This window comes from Haemorhous mexicanus, chromosome 3, assembly GCF_027477595.1.
Source record: "Haemorhous mexicanus isolate bHaeMex1 chromosome 3, bHaeMex1.pri, whole genome shotgun sequence".
In the NCBI taxonomy this organism is placed as follows: domain Eukaryota; kingdom Metazoa; phylum Chordata; class Aves; order Passeriformes; family Fringillidae; genus Haemorhous; species Haemorhous mexicanus.
The window spans coordinates 14,582,775-14,600,136 of NC_082343.1; the positions used below are offsets into that span (position 1 = coordinate 14,582,775).

General features: G+C 49.2%; 2 protein-coding genes across 3 annotated transcripts; one reads left to right on the top strand and one right to left on the bottom strand.

The window, feature by feature from the left end:
* The first annotated feature begins 2 nt into the window (after positions 1-2).
* On the top strand, positions 3-6,428 carry SRSF7 (serine and arginine rich splicing factor 7). The gene is made up of 9 exons (XM_059840895.1): positions 3-122; positions 449-629; positions 760-936; positions 1,825-1,899; positions 1,990-2,091; positions 2,441-2,494; positions 4,542-4,586; positions 5,158-5,193; positions 6,115-6,428. Exons 1-9 carry the CDS (start codon positions 95-97, stop codon positions 6,167-6,169), a joined length of 753 nt encoding a protein of 250 aa, XP_059696878.1. The 5' UTR covers positions 3-94; the 3' UTR covers positions 6,170-6,428.
* Positions 1,901-16,675, bottom strand: GALM (galactose mutarotase). 2 transcript variants are annotated; one of them, XM_059840894.1, is made up of 8 exons: positions 16,317-16,675; positions 15,688-15,842; positions 12,764-12,970; positions 11,305-11,386; positions 10,218-10,359; positions 9,951-10,125; positions 9,353-9,464; positions 1,901-2,076 (listed from the first exon to the last, which is right to left on the bottom strand). In XM_059840894.1, exons 1-7 carry the CDS (start codon positions 16,510-16,512, stop codon positions 9,387-9,389), a joined length of 1,035 nt encoding a protein of 344 aa, XP_059696877.1. In that variant the 5' UTR covers positions 16,513-16,675; the 3' UTR covers positions 1,901-2,076; positions 9,353-9,386. The 2 variants fall into 2 exon arrangements, with proteins under 2 accessions (XP_059696877.1, XP_059696876.1); XM_059840893.1 differs by lacking the exon at positions 1,901-2,076 and adding an exon at positions 5,971-6,152 and having other exon boundaries at positions 16,317-16,674.
* Between the last annotated feature and the right edge of the window lie 687 nt (positions 16,676-17,362).

Consider the following 17,362-nt stretch of genomic DNA (forward strand, 5'->3'; position numbering starts at 1 on the left):
TGCGCGCCTCCGCGCGGCGCGGGGGAGGCGGGGGAGCAGGCCAGGGGGCAGGCGCGTGCGGCGGCGCGTGCGCGCGGGCGGCGGAGCCGTCGGGATGTCGCGTTACGGCCGCTATGGAGGCGGTGAGAGCTCGCGGCGGCCGCGAGCCGCGGGCGGCTGCGCGGGCGGGAAGTCGAGACGGGTCTGAGAGAGAGGCGATTACCGCGGGGAGATTAGCGACCGGCGGGCGCCAGTGGGGAGGGGAGGAAGGCGATGCGGCCGCCGCCGCCGTTGTCGCCGCCGCCATTTTGCGTCAGCGGCCGTGGGGGAGGGTGCGCGGCTGGGCGCGCGGCGCTCGCGGTGAAGGCGGGAAGGGACCGCGCGGACAAGATGGCGGCGGCCGGGGGAGGGCGGGGCGGGGGCTGAGCCCGCGCCCAGCGCCACGCTGATCCTCGGTCCGCTCCCGCAGAGACCAAGGTGTACGTGGGGAACCTGGGCACGGGCGCCGGCAAAGGCGAGCTGGAGAGAGCCTTCAGCTATTACGGACCGCTGAGAACCGTGTGGATCGCCAGGAACCCGCCGGGGTTCGCCTTCGTGGAGTTCGAAGACCCCCGGGATGCTGAAGATGCTGTCCGTGGACTTGACGGGAAGTACGTGTCCATTTCGCCTGTTGGCCGGGGCTTCTGAGACAGAAGGGGGCTTTATCTCGCTGGTCCCTGTGCTTTTGTAGTTCTGTCATGGACTGAAAGGTTTAACCCAGACCCTTCGTGGGCGTTGCAGGGTAATATGCGGCTCCAGAGTCAGAGTGGAAGTATCCACAGGGATGCCGCGCCGCTCCCGCTACGACCGGCCCCCAGCCCGGCGCCCCTTCGACCCCAACGACAGATGCTACGAGTGTGGTGAGAAAGGCCACTATGCCTATGACTGTCACCGCTATAGCCGGCGAAGGAGGAGCAGGTACGTGAGGGGCCGGGGCGGCCTCGTTGCTTCACCAGCTCGCTTTTGTGTAGTTCTTGTTAGCAAAGAACACAATGTTACACCCGTTTTCTTTAAACTTTAACGCTAGAATAAATGTATAGGTGTATATTACAATTTGTTGCTATTTCTATCAAATGTTACTATTTTAATAATCAACCTGGTCAAAACCTTTCAGGTTTCTTCGTTTGAGTCAGTCGCCTTGATTCAGAATGTCACGAGCCTTAAGATTTCATGCTGAGGCGCCTTGCAAATCCGACACTTAAGATCCTCCTAGACCTTGAGGTGATCAGCATAAGAGGCCAGATCCCCTCGAGCCATCTACACGTAGCTTCACCTTATTCTTTAAGGGCAGAAAATTTGAGACGGTGACCGCCGTAACAGTAAATTTGGCTTTCAATTGGGGCCCCCCTCCGGTTTAGAAAGAGGAACACCAGATTGACCACATTCCCACCTAGAAAAATCTTCTTGCGTCAATCAAGCCTCACCCTGGCTCATTGGGCTGTCAGTTTGATCGTCGTTAGATTGAAGAGAACACCTACCTAGATGCAGCGCTCGCCTATAGATACTTCTAGATCGTCTAGATCTGCTAGACCTTGGGCCAAAGAGGGTCGACCTGCAAACTTGCAAGGTTTATTTTAAATACGCATTACAGTGTTTTCTATTCTAATGTAATTCTGCAATGTAATTCAGCTTTTAACATTTTTCTAGGTAGTAAAAATGCTCAAGACAAGTAGGCCCAGACATTTTTCCAACTGACAGATGCTAGTTCTTTAGTTGTCTGAAAAAAGTTTTGACTTCAGCAGGGCCTCATACGTGTGGGTTGCTGCAGCTGTCTGCTGATACCTGTTTTTTCTAACCTAAACCCAGGTCCCGGTCTAGATCCCGCTCGAGGTCCCGAGGAAGAAGGTATTCCCGGTCACGCAGCCGCAGCCGTGGTAGGAGGTGTGTTTGAGTTTGTCTTTTATTCCTGTCGCTTTCTTTTGCCTAGAAAAAGCTGCACTTGAACAACTACTGGAATTGCTTTCTTTTCAGGTCCCGGTCAGCTTCCTATCGTAGGTCCAGGTCCGTGTCTCCTCGTAGGTCTAGGTCCGTGTCTCCCCGCCGGTCCCGCTCGGGTTCCTTGAAGAGATCAAGGTAATTAGTACTAATTTTTACTGTGTAATTTATTTTTTCTGGTATTTTCTGTTTTTAATTAGATTCCAAAGGTATTGGATAGCATGTTTCAAAGATGCTGATCTCTAGAAGTCAGCATGCTTTTAAAAGTTTCTGATAATCCCAGTTAAATTCACAGACGTGCTACTGAGTTTTGAGACCTTGCCTTGAGATAGCGGCATCTCCCATGATTGAATTTCTTTGTCTAAAATGTCTAATGATCATGTAGGTCTGAAGTTCACATGTAGATATCAATTTATATAATGCTGTAATTGTCATCATTTCTTCTTAAGTTTATTTATTTTTAATTTATTTCAATTTTTAATTTCAGGTCTAGATCGAGATCCAGATCTAGATCCAGATCTGTTACATGGCCGCGGAGCAGGTATGTGACTATAGGTAGTTGGTAAAAGTTGCTTAGAAGTCTCGCTAGGCTCTCTAACAACTGTTAAAGTTTTTTTCCAGGAAAAGATGTGTTTTCCCTCCACTAATCTAGGGGTCTGTAGATTTAAAAAGCAGCACAGAAGATTGTTCTGCCTTTTTTTATTCTTTTGCACACCACTAACATATAGGTCACCATGGTCATCAGAAATACTGGTTTGATCAGGTTGCAGTAACAGCTAACAAATGTAGAATTAATGTCAAAAGTTTCTTTTTCTTTGTGTAGCACACACAGGATTTGGATTCTTCCATTATTTTTCTGAGAAACCAGGATGCCCTTCCAGTGGTGTGTTTATGTTTTATTGTCTTCAGCCAGTAAGTCTTGAAGGGCTTGCTGGTGTCCTGAGTGTTACAGCTGCAATTCTGCAATTCACCTCTGTTGAATATCAGTGTCAGTCTGCAGGAGCTGATTTTGATTTGAGATAAACACCTGTCAGAATTATTTATTATTTATTATCACAAGAGTAACAGATTCTAAAGGAACACAGGATGCTATTTGTTCCTTAAACTTCACTTGATAGTAAGTAAGAGCAGCCTGTGCTTTATGGAGCCTTGTCCTGGCAGCAGGGCTGACTGCATGTCCTCAACAAGAACAAGAGTAAATAGAAATTCTGCTCTGGATATGGAATTGCTTATGGCCCAGCCTATTCCTGTGCCTGCTGTGCTGGTTTTAATGGCTGCTCTTGGAAACAAAGAATAGTCAACCAAGAAGAAACACAGGAAAATAGAGGATAGCTTCAGCTAAAGGGCGCAGGTGGAAAAGCCCACAGCTGAAGGTGGCATTTTCTGGGGATGGACAGCAAGCAATGATGGGAGTTTTAAGGAAAGGAGAGATGAATACCAGATGGCTTAGTTAAGAGCAGAAACTCACACAAATAGTCCAGAAGCTGGTAAGGAGAGAGGAAGGTTGCCCAAGGCAGTAGAGCAGTGCTTTTCTTTGGCTGGCTACACTTGTGGCTAAACCATGTTGAATCTTAGTACTGTTGTTCCAACATGACTTAGTCATGGCTTACCACTGTTCACTGTCAGTGATGAGCCAGAAACAGCTACAGTCAGTAGAATCTCAAAGAGGAAAACATCTTGATTTTACCACCATTGTTTTCTCTTTTTGGTACCATGCTGGTTTTCTGCAGGGTTAAGGATACTTGTAGTGACACTTCTGGACTGTTGTGTGACACTTTGCATTGTAAGTAGGGATTAAGTGACTGAGGCATAGGAAGTTACAGATATTCAACCAGCCAGAAATGGCAGAAAAATTGTGCTTATGTAATTGAAAGATTATTTCTTTACAGAAGAGCCCAAGGAATGCATTGCACTCAGAGACAGGCTCTGGGTTCATGAGGGAGACCATCTAAATGAGTACATGACATTTGCTGGTTTGACAGTGTCACAACACACGTCTGGAAATTGTTGTGGAAAGCCTTGGATGTGGAATGTAGAACACTGTTGGGGGAACTTCAAAATTTCGGTGAGGCTTTCAGGCAGTATTAGTGTTCCTGTGGTGCAGCAGCCTCAAAGGTGGACATTTTCCACATTTTTTTTAATAAGGATTAAGTTCAGGCATTAAAAAAAATACTTGAAGTAAGTGGATATATAAGATGAACTTCACAGAGAAGATACTTCTCGGAAGGAGCTATCTGCAACTGCCGTGGCAGATGTCGTTCAAGTCTAATAAAACCTGCAAGTTTAGAGCATGATTTTTTATTAGCTCTCTGAAAATACTGGTCAGGATTTGGGTTGTTCCTGTGTTCCTGCCACCTGCATCAGCAAAACTGGTCATCAGCTAGGGACCACACCAAAATACAGAGCAACATGTGCAGCATCTGTGTAAAAAGAATTCTTTGGAAACTTGGTAGGCAAAACCCTGGAAACTTGCAGGATTCTGTGTATTCAGCATGACAGTGCTCATCCCACTGGGTGTGAATCCTACTGTCCCAAACGCAGGAACCTGCATGTTCTGTTTCCCTGCTGAGCTGTGTTTTTTCTTGCAGGTCTAGGTCTCGTGGCAGATCGAAGTCTGGCTCACCAGCTAAGAGGTGAGCACAAACACATACAGCCTGCAGTAGCATCTCAAATTTAGGTTTGCATAATTAACCGAGCCTGGTCCTTCAGAAGAATATCCCCCTAACATGAGTCCCCAGCTAATCTCTTTGTGATATGACAAATCATAGCATTTCCTCTGCAGCTCTTTGGAGTGTGTTCCTTACCTGTCTCTGGGTTTTCATTAACTCTTGGTAGTTTCCAACATAGTACTAATTTTTTGTGCCTTTGTGCCCAGTTCTGTTAAATTTTTCTATCCTTCAGATAAAGACCTTGAGCTCTGTTATGCTTTTCATAAAATAGCAGTCTGGTGATGTTGCTTTTCTCAAAGCCTAACCTTAGTACCACCCCTTGTGTTTCTGTTTGTCTGCTGAAGAAAGTTGCTTAAAATGCATCTCCACGCTAAATAAATTGAGAATCCCTGTCAGAGTAAAAGTTGATCTGAAAACTACCGTTGGAAAGACCTGGCTAGATTCCTATAATTTGCCTTCTGATAGGTTGGGGTTTTTTTAAGCATAAAAGTTGATTTGCCATTTAAGCTGTATTGGTGCTGTTCTGTTTTGGCAGCCGGTCAAAGTCCCGGTCACCGTCTCCAAAGAGAAGGTACGTTGGTCTCCTACTAATAGCATAGACTCCATAGAGCTGGCATTGTAGTGTCTGCACTGATCGCTGCTGAGTTTGACTGCTCCTTGTAGGAAAGTACTGGAAAGGTATTTTGCTGAGATCTCTTTCACAGCAATAATGGTGTGGTTGTTGCTTTCTGTATGGTAATATATGTCTATCTGGTGATAAATGCTCAGGGTTATGTAGAAGCGTCTTGTCTGCTCCCCTGTTCCTTTTGGTTTACTGACAGTTTTGTTGCACAGAGACTGATGAGCTTAAAGCATAGAATAAATGTAGGAAATCAGCTTTCGGTCTCATTAAAATCTACATTGACATAGGGGAAGGTAGAGTGAGTACCCTGGACAGCAGTCAGGAATAGAAGATCAGGCCTGTTACGTTCACTGCTGTTAAATTTTTTTTTTTTTTTCAAGTAAGTCAGTAAATAGTTTTCTCTCTCTGTGTATATGCACAGAGTAATGTGTAGAATATGTGGAGTGACAAAATCAGCAGCATTTTTTTCCCTGATTAGAATTTTTTAATAGTTCATTTTTATAACTTTAGTGTCAAACAATCACAAGGGCATGAAAAAGTACTCCTAAATGCTGAGTGATCATCATGATAGGTTTTGACAAGCTGCTGTATCAGAACAGTGAAGAAGTATCTTGCCCTTTTGGAGGTCAGGATAAGTAATACCCTTTGGATGGCCTTACAGTGATCTCATTTTAAAAATAACAGTAAAGAAAAAAAGTGTTATCTCCAGATCATCAGCCTGTTAACTTTTGTCAGTAGTGATTGGTTATTTTATTTTATTTTAAAAGTGCTTAAAGGGAGCCAGTCTGGGTATACTCCTGTTGCTTTTTCCTGTATATGTGATTCCCAAGCAACTACTGAAATGTTAATTGTGGATTGTTTTCCTTTCAGCCGTTCACCATCAGGAAGCCCTCAACGAAGTGCAAGTCCTGAAAGAATGGATTAAAGTTATGAAGTTAATCTTTTAGGAAGAAAGTTATTTTGCTTACATTATTATAAGGGATTTTGTGGTGTCTTTGTAAATGTAAGAATGTAGATAGAAGAGTATATCAACTAAAATTTGGCATGATCTGGGTCTTCTGAGTTAGTCACACCAATAGACTAGCACAGGTCTCTTTTTATTGTATGAATTAACTTCCTGTGATATGAAAATGTGGGACTTTTTTATTGGCACATTGAAATAAAATGTGTATTTTTAACTAAAACTTCTCTGTAGTAACCCTGCTGCTTCTATTAACGTTTGGGTATTCTAGCTGTGCCATGTAACGTGGATGAAAAATGTCTAAAATGGGAACCACTAATCCCAGCTGGTGTCTTCTCAAGGTAGTCACTTTTCACACCTACTGTACTGGTCTTTGGTGAAAGGATCAGTTCCTGCTCTTCTTGAAATGGAATTTAAAATCCATCTCTGTCTGCAGACGGATAAAAGTTTACATATGCCCTTTTCGTTCCTTGATATTTAGTGGGCATTCATTTTTCTGCCTGATCTGCTTATTCTGCAAAGCTCATTCTCTGGTGTTAGACTGTTGATACCAGATGCCTCAAAAATCTAAGGATAAACTTTCCTCCAAAGCACATCTTTTAAGCAAATAACATCTGCAGAAACCTTTAAAGGTAATAGAAATTATTAATAACTTGACAATTGCTACTTTCACTTGTTGCAGTTTTTAGTTCTTTGGGTTATTGATGTAAAGAAAACTCTTTAAAATACCTCAAGGTGTGTTTTCCTTTTTTGAGGGAAGATCCTTAAAATTAAAGATTATCAGCTGCCCTCAGGAGTTCTAACGTTAACAGAAACTGGTATGGTTGTCAGGCAGCCCATATCCTGGAGATGGCTTTGTTGAATGATCCCAATTTCTTGCAGCAAATACACAACCTGCAGGAGTCGTTATTTGTGTATAGGTGTGTCAAATTGTCCTCATTCTATATGAAGGAACTGCATCATAAAGCATTTCAACACGGATCACAGCAAGGGACTGGCAGCAATGTTGGACTGTGAACAAAAAGCTGGTAGGCAGAGGGGTGAAAACCATCTTTTTGCTAGGATTGGCTGTCTAGCAGAAATAAAGGCCAGTTTCAGCAGCAAGTAAGCACTGAAATGGAAAGCCAGGCCTGTTTGAGCTTCCAATGAAATCTATTAGCAGTTTGCTTCCACTGTGTAAACCACAGCAGAACAGCTTAAATAAAGTTACAAGATGATTTTTTACAGGTGGGGTAACACATGGTTTTCAAGAAACAGATTTCCTGTTAATCACTGCATGGAGCTTTTCCGGGGGATGAGTCAACAATCCAGATCCTGAAGGTGCTGTTCTGCTGCAGCATCCTCTGGCCTTTATTCCTGGTCCTCACTGTGCTCTGGATACTCTCACCATGGCCATTGGTGTTCCAGGTGGATTCTGGCCATACTCAGCAAATCCCACTGTGGCAGGGCTGACACAAATGTTACCCTGCAATGATTTACCCCAAATGCCTGAAGCGTGTGATACGTGTCTGGAATATTTTACTGGTTGTGCATTGTGTACCTGGTGAGAGGCACACATACACCACTGCTCTGGAATTTCATCACCTTTTCTTTTCTGTACTCTGAAGACAACTGCTCCACAATAAACCTGCAGACTGACACGACAGCTTTACTGGTACATGTTTTTCAGTACCCAGAGACATTGGAAGACTGAGCAGCAGAGCCTGGGGTCTCTCTAGGGGGGCTGGGGTTCCTCTAAACCCAGATGTGAGAACCTGAGCAAGGAGCGGGGCTGTACTAGTGCGGGCAGCCACTCCACAGGACAGCCAGCCCTTTGTAAGGTGCAGAGGGAGAGCAGTGACAAAGATGACATCTGTGCTTTTGTGCAGCTGTGCTGTCCAAAACTGAGCTCTGGCCTGAGTTTGGTAGGATTTCACCACAAATTCCATACAGTGTTTGTGAGCAGTTGGAAAAGATGCCCTGACACAGGGGTGCGTGGTAGACTGGTGCTGTTGTGACCCTGTGCCTCTGGGCAGGATGTGCACACCCCGCACAGGCTGGCTGGGGGTGGGGAGCAAGGGAAGTATATCTGAGGTCTTCAGTGTGGTGGGCAAACCCCCCTCTCAGGGAAAATGGGGTTCCCCTGGTTTCCAACCTGGTGTTCCCTGTTGGTGGGCTTTGTTCTGCAAGGGATACCAGCCCTCACAGACAATGTGACCTGTGCACGCAGGACAGTAGCAGGGGGCCATCTTTTGGTGTCAGGGTGGCAGAACTGACTGTGACAGGGCTGCCACATTTGCAAGCCCAATGGCCAGGCACTTCCCCTGGGGGCAAGGACATTCCTGCATCTGCAGCTGAGGAAGCATGGTGAAGTGCTGCAAGGCCTGGGTGCAGCAGCATGGCAGGAGAAGGTGGGACACAGCGCCTAATGCAAGGACTGTCTGCCTGTTTCCCTGGGGAGTGGGCTGTCAGCTCCCTAATAAGACAATCCTGTCATCCCCTGGCTTGTGCCAATTTTTCTGAACCCTCAGAAACATGGAGGTTTTCATCACATAGTTCCCTTATAAAAGATTTTGGAGATTTCATGTGGAAACACAGTGTTAGGGTGATGGGTTTTCTCCCGCAGTTTTATATTCAGGACTGAATGGGTGTGGCCACTTTACTTCAGCAACCAAGACAGAGCATAGGAGTTTAACCAGAGCATCCAGGGCAGCCAGCTGGGATAATCCCAGCACACTGTCCTCCTCAAAGCTATCCCGCATGAGGTCTGCACACTACTTAGAAAGAGCACTTTGATGGAAGGAGCAGATGTTGTAACAAACAACCACAACTGCATCAGCCTTCCCACATGCTCCACATGAATATTACAAGACATTCCCCTGCTGTAGTTGGAGCTGTGATGTTGTGCCCCTAAACAAGGTGTTTTCAGTGCATTTTTACTGCAAAACAAAACCCAATACCCAGGGTGAGAGACTGGACAGAGTGTGAGACTTTTGCACAGACCAGACAGCAGCAGAGGTGGTGACAGGAGCTAAAGCCAGCAGAAACCATGTGTGAAAACCAGAGAGGAGGATAAAGGCTCCCAGATCAGATGCATCACCCAGGGTAGTTGGAAAGCTCTGTTTGGCACCTGGCAGGATTTCTGGCTCAGCTGCTGGAGGCTCTTACCCCTCTTAGTGCTGGGAGTCAGCAGCCCTTCTCCTCAAGCAGTGTTGAACACGAGCCACGTGGTATGGTTGTATTCCTCACCAGGATGGAGCAGGACCTTGGGGAAGTGAGGCTGGGGAGAAGCAGCAGCACATCAGTAACTGTGAACACATTCCATGGGACCAGAAAACATGGCTGCATCCCTTTGCTCTTCCCAAGGCATATTCCCACAGCTCCCTCCAGCCATTTCCAGCAGCAGTGTGTAACCACCCACCACTTGCCAGCAGGCTGAGTGGGTGAGTCCCACCGCTGATTGAATCCAGGCTGTGAGGAATGATTCAGATATGAGAGGATGTGGCAAGGTCCCAGTGGGGCCATCTGCTCTAGACCCCACACCTTTGGGAAGCTGAGCTGCACAAGGCCAGTCCCTGCTGCGCTGACTGAGCCCTGTCTAAAGCCACTGTGACCTGTGCCTGCCTCACTTCTGGTGTGTCTGCAGTGCTCCCATGACAAGAAGACTCTGCTCCTACATTTAGGACCCCAGAGACATGGAGGGTGGCGGGATACGTGTCCTGCCACAGGACCCAAGTAACCCATGGGAGGGGAATGGACAGCTCACCTTGTTAACGGCATCGGGCCAGTTCTGGGTTTCCAGGCAGAAAGCCGAGTGCTTGGGGTACGTGGCAGCACCTTTGCCCTTCAGGGAGCCATCCAGGTTGTTCCCAGTGTAAAACTGGATGCCAGGCTGTGTGGTGTGAACCTCCATGGTCCTACCGGTGGGCGGGTGGAAAACCCTGTGGAGAGGCCAGTGGAGGATGACACGGGACTGGCTGAATGGGCACCCCTGGCTCCAGGGGTGGGGACTCCTGCCAAGGTCCCAGCCTACCTGGCCACAAGGCGTCGATCTTGCCCCTGATGCAGGCAGAAGTTGTGGTCAAAGCCATCCAGGTGAAACTTCTGGAAGTGCTTGCCCAGCTCCACAGGCTGCCGGAGATCAAATCCAGTGCCCTGCACAGCAGCCACCTCCCCTAAGCAAGGGGAACAGCAGGCTCAGCCCACTCAGACACATGCCAGCAAAGCCTACCTTGTCCCCCAGCATAGCTGGCAGCTCCTGGGGACACTGCTGTACTTAGCAGGGACAAAGCACAGACAAGGAGCAAGAAAATGCATGAAAGTCTGTATATGTACAAACCCAGCATTTTCTCCCTTGTCCTTGTTAAGACTGCTATGGGCATACAGTGACCTGTGATAAAGCAGCACAAACAACCCCAGGACATGGTAAGCACAGCGTAAAACAGTCACCCCAACTCAAAGGTGAGGAGTTTTGCATGGAGGGCAGAATAAATGCCTTGAAAAAAAAATGAAACTGTTCCAATTCAGGCACTTACCTAAAATACAGCAGGTATTGCACACAAGGGGTCTGTCTATAATAATTGCACAAATCTTATTTTCACCCCAAGACTAAGACTACCCACACAAGAAGGAACTGCAAAAGGCAGGGGTAGCAAGCTGGCCACAAGTAAGATGTGAAACAGCTCCATGGTGAAAGCAGCAAGGAGAAGTGGGGCACTGGATTGGGTACGGCCTTAAGCTCTTCCCCTATCTGTCCACAAGCATGGCATGCCAAGCTGAGCAGAAGCCACCTGGACCAAAGAATCCATTCCTCCAGGTGCCACAGGGAGCTTGTCTCCTGGATGAACCCACAAAACTGCCTCACATCCCATGTGCCTCGGGCCCCAGAGGCTGCTCCTGCCTGCTCCCTGGGGCGGGTGTTGGACCTGGTTACCAGCACCTGGCTCTGCCCACCCTGCTCATGTGCAGTGGGACTGCACCCAAAGGTGAGGGCCCTGCTGTGCCTGGGGTCCCCTGGCTGCTGGTGTGTCCCCTTTGCCAGGCAGTGCTGCTCCCCACACTCACCAACATTGCTCAGAAAGATCACTTCCACCTGGTGCCACAAGTGCTGCACCACCTACCAGTAGGGATCAGAGTGTTGTCCACAGGCAGGTAGGAATCTGCTTCAATGGAGATCTCGTGGTCATAGACATCCCGGGAGCCCTGCAGGAGGATGGGAAATGCTGTGATTCCTGTTGTAGCCTCTGTTCAAGCAGCCCTAAGCACAGCTGTGAAGTGATAGTCCACAGTGGTGCCCCAGCTGATCTGGTAGTGCCTGGAGCACCTCCTGGCCCTCATTCCATCTTGATCTTGGGCACAGGACAAAGGTATAGCCCGGACAAAAACCTTCATGGGCCCTAGGAGCTGTAAATCCCACAGGGATGAGGCCATCAGTTGGTACTTGTACCTCACTGAGGGCTACCACCCTGCAGACTGACTAGCCAAAACATGCTGGGTACTGAGCACACAGCAGCAGGGAGAAGGGGAAGGAAGCAAGCAAGGGGAAATGCAAACCATCCTGTCATCTCATCTGCATGGCTGCAGGGGTGTGCTCCTCCTCCTCTTCCACAGCCTCAGGAATGCTGGCAGGGAACCTGCTGGGCTGGAAGGGGAGCAGGCTCAAAGCTGAGCCTTCGGGTCACTATCTAATCTGAGCAGCAATTTCATGCCCAAAGGTCTCCTCTTCCTCTGGAACACGCCTGAGCTGCACACTGCAAGTGTTGGTATTGCTGCATCCCTGGGAGCACCAGCACCAACAACTGCACAACCATTCTCAGGGCAGCAGCCTGGGCACGGCTCCTGCTCAGAGGGGCTGAGTTGTCTCTCACTTTTAAGGGCCTTCATCTCACACCCAAGTGGGTCTGCACTGTATTATCCTATGGCTCTGCCCAGCAACACTTTATTTCTCAGATCCTTTTCCTCCAAGCCCAGTTATAAACTGTGAGATTAAATAAAACACAGCTTTAATTCACTGTCCATGTGGTTGACATGACCCGGTACACGTGTGTGGGAGCCCTCTGCATCCTGCTGCTGCAACCATGCTAGTCTGCAATCCTGGCTATCTCACACCCCCTCTCTGTGATGTTTCTTCTGCCCATTTTGATCTGGGTATTTTGGTGCTGCTACTCCAGGCCCTGATTTCAACCTGCATCACCCTCTCAGAAATGCCAACAGAATACAACTAAGAAATGCCAGGCCACCACTAGGGCATGCCAGCTCTGCACCTCCTCCTTACTCTTCCCAAGGGACAAGGAGAGAGCAAAATTCCCCAGTTACACACAAAAGGAGAACCAACATGCTCAGCTGGATGTATCTGTTCAAGAAGCCCTGAGACAATGCGTCCTCAGCTGAGATCCACGTGATTCAGTCCTGTTCCTGCATGCAGCTCATGATGCACAGAGAGAACCTTCATTGCTGCGTCTCCAAAACCATGATGTGTCCCCAGACCAGCACATTGGTGCCAATGACCATCCCACGGGTCCCCAGGCTTTCTTCCCCTGCACAGTGTGTCGCCACGGGGCCCATCTCCCCATAACTTACCTGCCCTGCCAGGTTGAAGTACGAGTGGTTTGTCAGGCTGATGGGGGTGGTCTTGCTGGTCTGGGCCTGGAAGTTGATGGCCAGCTCCCTGCCACTGAGGGTGTAGGTGACCCAGACTTTCAAGTCACCAGGGTAGCCTTCCTCGCCATCGGGGCTGAGACGGAAGAAGCGGACGCCATTCGGGAGCACCTCGGCGCTCCAGAGAACCTGCACAGAGCATGGCCTTGGTGAGTCAGGAACAGGAACACAGTGCCCTTCCCTCCTGCCCCAGGCTGGGCTAAAAACTGGGACAAAAGGCACACAAGGGATGTTGCGCTGAAACAAAGGCTTTTTCAATCACCTTTCCAAAGAAAACACAAGCACTTGGTCAGCCAGGACCACCAGCAGGGAACAAGCTTTCCACTGAGCAGCCAAACAAAGGAGGCAATTTGGCAGTCTGATGGGGTCTGTTCCAGCCTGTGTTATGCCATGCCTGAGAGTCCACAGCTGGACTTATCCCCCTTTCCATGTATTTTCTTATGTGCAACACCACTTCAACAAGCTGTCACCCAGGCACTGGCTTCTAGGACTGTGTAAGAACACACTGGGGGCTCCTGCCCAGGGGCTGGGGCTGGGTTAAATGGTACCAGATATGCTGTCAGACACATCCAGAGAGCTGGGACCTCTCCGGTTCTTGTCCCTGCCAGAGGCCAGCACCAGTGCTCAGCCTGGAGCCAAACATGCTGGCAAGGGAAGCAAGCCAGCACACTGTACACAGCTACCCAGACAGCCTGTTTGGCCCTGGCCATGGGCCTAATGCTGGGAGGATGGATGTGCAACAAGAGGCTCTCTGAAGCTTCACATTTCCCTGAGGAACGGTTACTGTCTAATCAAAGTGGACAGATTTAGGAACAGGGGCAAGCTCAACGCTGTTGAGCTGATCCCTCTTGTGTCCTACACAGAGATCACCAACATGGGACATGGTCAAAAGCCAGCATTTTCACCGAACACAGAACCTGAGGGTGACAAATACACCTGGCTGCAGAGTAGGCCCTCCTACACAGCATGCAGTTTGACTGCAGCTCCCATGGCTACAGTAAGGATGCTGCGGGTTTTAAGCATGAGTTTCTATTTAAGTTCTTTGAAAAAAAAGCTATTTAAGTCCAGGAAATGTACAGGTATCATTGGTTTTTTTCTAAGATAAGAGAGTTATTTTCAAAAATCCCCCAGCAGTGTGGTCACACACTCCAGCCCTGTAAGTGCAGCTGCTAGATGCTCTCATCAGACCACACGCTGACCGCAGCACTGATGTCTGCAAAATCAGGAAAAGCTCAGAAGATGACCAAGGTAATCACAGGCAAATGCCAGTATGTGGTTTTTGTTAGGGTTGACCAGTTAGGGCTCACTGTCTCTGAACAATGACTGTTTCCTGGCTGGAGGGGGTCTTGGGCCGGTGTCCAAGCATGCCCTGTGGGCCAGAGGACATAAAGCTCTGGCTGGGAGATGTCACTACCTTGTCCCAAGCAAGCTGGTGAGACTTCAGCAAGCAAGAAAGGTGAAGAAGCAGAAGAAGAGACCACATCCCCTGCCTGCAGAAGACAGCCTGGAAGCCCTGGGTGTGAGGAAATGCATGTTTTCAGCTACAGATCACAGGTGTCAGGGTGTATAAAGAAACTTTAAACCAACCAAACTGTCTTCTTTGGGGGTACAACAGCCAAGCTATCCCCAGTACTCCCTTTTTTCTAAGGCTGCTGAGGAGCATTTCATCCCAACCTGCTGCCAGTTCACACTGTGATTTTTTTTCATGCACCCTGGCTTTTTTCCCATCGGCCTGGATTCCTTTCACAAAAAAAAAAAATCCCATTAACCCCATGAAAGCAGTTGCACCAGCACATTCATGTACTCTTTGGGGGAAACGGTGGATCAGCTACTTGCTGGTTACAAATGCATTTGTTCAAACAAAACCCAAGGCTTCAGGAAAGCAGAGACTTCTGAGCCTGCTCTGCAATGGAGCAGGGTTATCAGCAAGGCTTTCAAGAGAAGAGATCCTCCATTGCTCTTACCATCTGTGCACAAATACCTAACTTGAGCAGCAGCTCTTGGGAGGCCAGAGAAAAAGCTGAGTGCCTTGGGGCCAGGGATAGGTTGTTTCCTCTCAGGAGGTCATAGGGGAGGGCTGGGAAGGAGAGACAGTGATCCTGGGGCATTTTGCAGGCCTGATCTAATCCCCCTCTGCTGTGAGTCAGAGTGAGAGCCTGGGAGGCATGTTGCAGGATGAAAGCAGCGCTAAAGGGGGCAATGCAATGACTGAATCTGCAGCACCACCCTGCTCTCACCTTACTTGGGAGCACTGTCACAGGCAAGCAACAATGATAAGTTTCTGCAAACTCACGTCCTTCTGACCCTGGGAGGAGCTATGGGCCGGTAACAGCCATGAAACAGCAGGTGGAAATGAGTGCATGGACAGACCACTGTTCCCCAGGAAACTTTCTTTGGGCACTTGCACAATTCCATGATGCACTCCAGGGTGGTGCAGCTGGTGCCTGGGGAGCCTCCATTGCTCCTGAGGGTAGGTCCTCACTGCCGTGTCCCAGCCTAGGCTGTGCAGAAGCAGCACCTTGCCCAGAACAACCCTGAGAGAACTCAGGGGCTCATGAGGCTCAGGGCTGCAGTCACACAGAGGAAGCACAGCAACCCTCTGCTCGGCATCCAAGGATGACATGAGTCCTGCAAACTCAGGCAAAGACAAGCCTACCCAGCAGCTTGCAGGATCTGTCTCACTTCCCCCTGTTTCTGCACTCATAGCACTTTCTGAGCTCATTAACTCAGTAACCTGATCAACTCAGTAACCACCAGAAAATGCTATAGGGTTCAGGGGTGTAGACATCACACACTCTTGCCACAACCCCACAGGCTGTATGCTGACAGGACATTGGGATTTTCACCTTGTCAAATCCCTTGGCTCCTCCGTGCAGGCTGTTGGGCCCGTTGTTGAGGAACAGCTGATACTCCTTCCCATCCACGGTGAACTTCCCATTTGCAATCCTGTTGGCAACACGGCCCACGACAGTGCCAAAGAACGGGTGCTTCCCCGTGTAACCTGGGCAGAGAAACAGCACATGGTTAAATAGAACCATGGAATAGGATGGGCAGTCTCCAGGACCTGCCCATCCTGCTTATGGACTCTCTGCTTCTCTCCAGCGCTAAAGACGTGTCTGCAGTCACAGCGTTTCACAGGACACACAGCTCATTAGTCATGAGCATCTTTGATTAACGCAGCCTGATGGGATCTTGTATTCTTTGCTGATTTGAAGAAAAGGCCTCTGTCACTGCCAGTTAAGGAATGACTCAGAGCTGCCCCAACAGAGTGGCACACTGCCACCAGAGTCCCTGTTCCACATCCACCACAGAGCCCCGGAGAGGCAGCTGAAACTGTATCGCTTCAGCCCATGATTGGAGGGGGGGACGCCTTACAAGCAGGTCAGGCAGTGTGGCAATAAACCAGTAAGTGGTGGTTAAACTGCCTGATTGTGGGTTTTAAATTTTTTTTTCAAAGAAACGTATTAAGACCCACCTTCCAAAGTGTCAAATCCTAGGACAATATCTGAAAACTGCCCATCTCTGTCTTTTGTCTCAAGAGTGGTGATGATACACCCAAAAGACAGGATCTCCACTTTCACGCTGTCCGACTGTAAGACGAACTTCTCCACCTCTCCGCCTCCCTCCTCCGGAGGCATCCGCCCGAACGCCTCTCTGCGCACCGTCGTCATGGCTCCCTAAAAGCCGGCCACCGGCACCTCCGGCGGGGGCCGCAGCTCTGCCCGGGAAGGACGCTCAGGACGAAGAAGCAATGGCGGCGGGAGCGGAGCACTCCCAGCTCCAAAGGGCAGCCAGAACAACCCTCGTTCGCTTCCCGTGCGGGGCGGAGCCGCGCCGTGTCCGGCGGAGCGGAGCGCTGAACCGTTGAGGCAGTTCAACAACTGTCAGCGCGGGGCAGCAGCCTCCGGGAGGGGCCGGGGGCAGCGGGAAGGATGCGGGGGGCAGCGGGAAGGATGCCGGGGGGAGGGAGCGAGGCTGCTGGCGCTTCCAGGCCGGGCAGCCCAGCCGCCACCTCGCAAATTTGGGGGCCGAAGCATCTCCGCCAGCAGCTTCTCTAGCCCACTTACATCACACCGACACGACTTTCTCGGCCCGTGCAAAGAGTGGCACGATAAAATGCTGCTTCCTCAGCTTGTGCCCTCCCTTAGCCACCCCCCCCCCCCCCCCCCCCCATAAGAAGCACAAGGCAGCGACTGCTGATGATGCTGTAAATCAGGCTCAGGGCATTTGCTGGCTGGGTTGCTGTTATTATTAAAGCTGTGGCTCTGACCCAGACTCCATTAAAAATCATCATCTTCTGAAACACCAACTTCTGCCTGTCTTTGCAGGTATTTTCAGTCTGCGGGGAAAACCCCAGCAACATTTAAGTAATGTATGTGCACATTTTTGGCCTCTCTAGTGCAAAGCACAAGAGCACCTCACTACAATTTGGTATGGTTGTGTTTCTGTGAGGGCCCATTTCAAAATTTGTTCAAAGAACCAATAACTCCCACCAAAAAACTCGATCAGTCAACCAGAGGT